General features: G+C 60.2%; 1 protein-coding gene across 1 annotated transcript in view; it reads right to left on the bottom strand.

The window, feature by feature from the left end:
* Positions 1 to 815: 815 nt before the first annotated feature.
* Positions 816 to 3,300, bottom strand: part of SPHK1 (sphingosine kinase 1) — a 4,041-nt gene continuing 1,556 nt past the window's right edge. The window contains exons 2-6 of the mRNA XM_011949983.1: positions 3,027 to 3,230; positions 2,544 to 2,696; positions 2,372 to 2,466; positions 2,167 to 2,282; positions 816 to 1,870 (exon numbers count right to left, since the gene is read on the bottom strand). Of these exons, the coding sequence (XP_011805373.1) occupies positions 1,090 to 1,870; positions 2,167 to 2,282; positions 2,372 to 2,466; positions 2,544 to 2,696; positions 3,027 to 3,036 (1,155 nt within the window). The 5' untranslated portion in view covers positions 3,037 to 3,230 and the 3' untranslated portion in view covers positions 816 to 1,089. The remainder of the gene's footprint in view (positions 1,871 to 2,166; positions 2,283 to 2,371; positions 2,467 to 2,543; positions 2,697 to 3,026; positions 3,231 to 3,300) is intronic.

The raw sequence follows: 3,300 nt of genomic DNA, 5'->3' as shown, positions 1-3,300 counted from the left end.
CTAAAGTTAAAATATAGGGAGAAATGGCCAAAAAAAAAAAAAGGCAAGATACTGCCATTTTTTACTTCTGAAGTCTCCTGCTCCTTGCCACTTTTGGGGAGTGGCGTGGGTAGTGTTTTTATTGTTTTTGTTTTTAAGACATTCTCACTCTGACACCCAGGCTGGAGTGCAGTGGTGTGATCTCAGCTCACTGCCGCCTTAACCTTCTGGGCTCAAGCGATTCTTCTGCCTCAGCCTTCCGAGTAGCTGGACTACAGGTGCCCATCACCACACCCTGCTAATGTTTGTATTTTTTTGTAGAGACGGGATTTCACCATGTTGCCCAGGCTGGTCTCAAACTCCTGGGCTCAAGTGATTCACACGCCTCAGCTTCCCAAAGTGCTGAGATTACAGGCGTGAGCCACCGTGCCTGGCCCATCGGTTTTCTAATGCCCTTAACTCAGATATTTTCCCTTTCCTGCTAAATCCACATGGGGCTCTGATGAGATTTTCTGGGACTAGCTGGTTGTGTGGCCCTAGCTGAGACATGCCAGGTCCGAGCTGCAGCCTGTGTGTGGTCAGGCAGCTGGCTGAACTCTGAGGCTGCTTCAGGCTGGAGGTACTGTAATTATCAGGGTAGCAGAGGTGCCCCCCCACCGTTGGTGCTGGCCAGAACCAGCACTGGGCCTGAGTCCCCCACCAGAATGACTGTGCCTGGGGCCAATAAAATTCATTGCCCATCCCAGGGGGCACTATTGGCCATCATTAACATTAAATTCTATAGTCCTGGCCAGAGCAAGAACCCATTCTCTCCCCAGTCACCAGGACAGGACCAGCAGGCTGAGAATGTCACTTTATTTGGATTTGGTTCATGGGGTGGGGGTCCTAGAACAAATTGGAAGGCCTTACACAGGCAGCTGGGCCCAGCCAGCTGGGCTCCTGACCCCAGGACCTCATTCTGGCCTGTCCCCCGAAAGCATAGCTTCCACCTTCTCACCCTTCTCCAGAGGAGTCTCCTCCACCCCACAGGAGCTGTGGACAGGCCCTGCAGCCCTGGGGAAGGAGGAAGGGTCCTGCAAGTAGACACTAAGGCACAGCGTGGCCCAGGGGTCATAAGGGCTCTTCTGGAGGTGGCGTCTGCTGGGGCTTCCAGGTGGGCGGGGGCTCCACGCAATCACTGACCATCCAGAAGTAGTTCGGGTGCACCTGGCCCTGCACAGCCTCGCTAACCATCAGTTCCCCATCCACTGTAAACACACCTCTCCCATCCTTGGGCTCTAAGCGGAAGGCGACCACGGGCATGTATACCAAGTAAGGGCATTCATACTCCATATGCCTGCCCTTCTCCATGGCCAGGAAGAGGCGCAGCAGCATGGCCCGAGACACTCCCGCGCGCACGTAGAACAGATGCATGACACCAGCTGCACAGCGGCCCATGGGTGCCGCAAACATCTCGCTGCCCAGGTGCGAGTGCAGCAGCGCTAGCACCAGCACAAAGTCCTGGTCGGGCACCACTGTCCAGTGAGAGGGCACTGGCTCCTCCAGTGGCACAAGGTGTGCATCTCCGGGGCCCTGCTGGACCACAACAGGGGAAGCAGGTGTCTTAGAGCCGGCTCTTCCTACAGGGAGGTAGGCCAGTCGGCCACGGTAGGTGCGCAGGGCTGCCAGACGCAGGAAGGTGCCCAGAGTGAAGCGCATCTCTCCCAGGCGCCGATACTTCTCACTCTCTAGGTCCACATCAGCAATGAAGCCCCAGGCCAGGCTTAGCACAGAGAAGAGGCGCAGCCCTGAAGCCGTGTGCAGAGATAGCAAGTTCATGGGCGACAGTAGCCGGCGGCACAGCAACCGCGTGCAGTTGGTCAGGAGGTCTTCATTGGTGACCTGCTCATAGCTGCAGGGGGAAACGGTCAGATGAGACAGGACAGGAGCCCCCATGTATCCCCCCCTTCCTCCTCCCTGGGAGTGGGAGCTGGCAAAGCGCCATGTTGTCCCTAGGGAGTTGGCAGGGCTGATAGGTGACAGATGGAGCAAATGGAAGCAGTCAGCTGGGGTCACCAGGAGAGGGCCCCACGACTAAAGGAGAAGGGGAAATGCAAATGACCTCAGTCTATGGGAACTTAGACAAGAAAACCCCGCAGTAGAGGGGCACAGACTGGAAACAAGCCCACTCTGGCCCTGGGCTCTCACCCAGCATAATGGTTCAAGGAAGCTGCCAGCGCGTTGCCAGAGCCTGCTGGGAGGCTACACAGGGGCTTCTGGATGGCAGTGTCCCAGTCAGGCCGCTCCATGAGCCCGTTCACCACCTGTTGAAGCACACGTGGCCTCAGCCCGGGTCACACAGCACCAAGTCCCAGGCCAAGCCGCATGCCAAGCCGCGCGGTGCGGTCCTCACCTCGTGCATCAGTCCGTCTCCAGACATGACCACCAGAGCGTCCCAGCGGCCCAGCTCCTCCGACCGCACCAGCTCCCGCGCATGGTTCCGCCGCTCTGCAGAGAGACCGGCAGCCATCAGGACTGGGGGTCCGACAGGGGATGCTCCCAGAACCCCCTCGAGAGGTACTCACCAGTGAGCATCAGCGTGAAGGAGATTTCAGCCTCAGCCAAAAGGGGCTGCACGTGACTCCGGAAGAGCTGCAGGGCCTTGCCCTTGCCGCCACGCGGGTTCAGCAGCACCAGCACGCGGCAGGGCCGCGGGAGCACGCCCCGGGGGCCGCCCGCTGAGAAAACAAACCCGAAGAGGCCGCGTCCGCAACCGACCACTAGGGGGCTACGGGTAACAAAGGGGCACTGGCGTGGGAACGTGGTGTCCGCAACACCCGGGTAATTGACCCTGGCCAGAGGAGCGGCCTCTGCTGGGAGCCCTGGGGTAGGGACGCGGCGCTCCTGCCACCCCCTTCCTTGGCTCAAACGCGGCCGGCTTCTGGCCTCGTGAGGGATAGTGTTTCTCCTGATCGCCAACAGCCCCGTTCGTCCAGCTGGGCGTTCCATCATTCCTGGCGAGGGACAGGAATCCCCCTACAGCCCTTCCCAGCAGGGACCCCACAAACCTGGATCCATAACCTCGACCCGCGGCTCCCTCTGCCAAGGAGTCCCCGGCGCTGTCGGGGCACTGCCCGTGGCGGCGGCTCCTGCCTTCAGCTCCTTATCGGTGCTGCCCAGGCGGGCGTCGCAGGGCCGGCTGTGGGGCTCGCCCTCCCCGTCCGGAGCCGTGGCTGTAGGAGCACCGGCGTCATTCCCTGCGGCGGCTGGATCTGAGGGAGAGAAGACAGCGCTGGCGGAGTCCGGAGCCGCAGCTCCCAAAGGTGGGGAGCGCCTGACTAA

The sequence above is a fragment of the Colobus angolensis genome, unplaced genomic scaffold (assembly GCF_000951035.1).
Source record: "Colobus angolensis palliatus isolate OR3802 unplaced genomic scaffold, Cang.pa_1.0 Scaffold1, whole genome shotgun sequence".
NCBI classification, from domain to species: domain Eukaryota; kingdom Metazoa; phylum Chordata; class Mammalia; order Primates; family Cercopithecidae; genus Colobus; species Colobus angolensis.
Note: the sequence above shows the minus strand (reverse complement) of the source record. Positions and strands in the feature narration are given on the sequence as shown.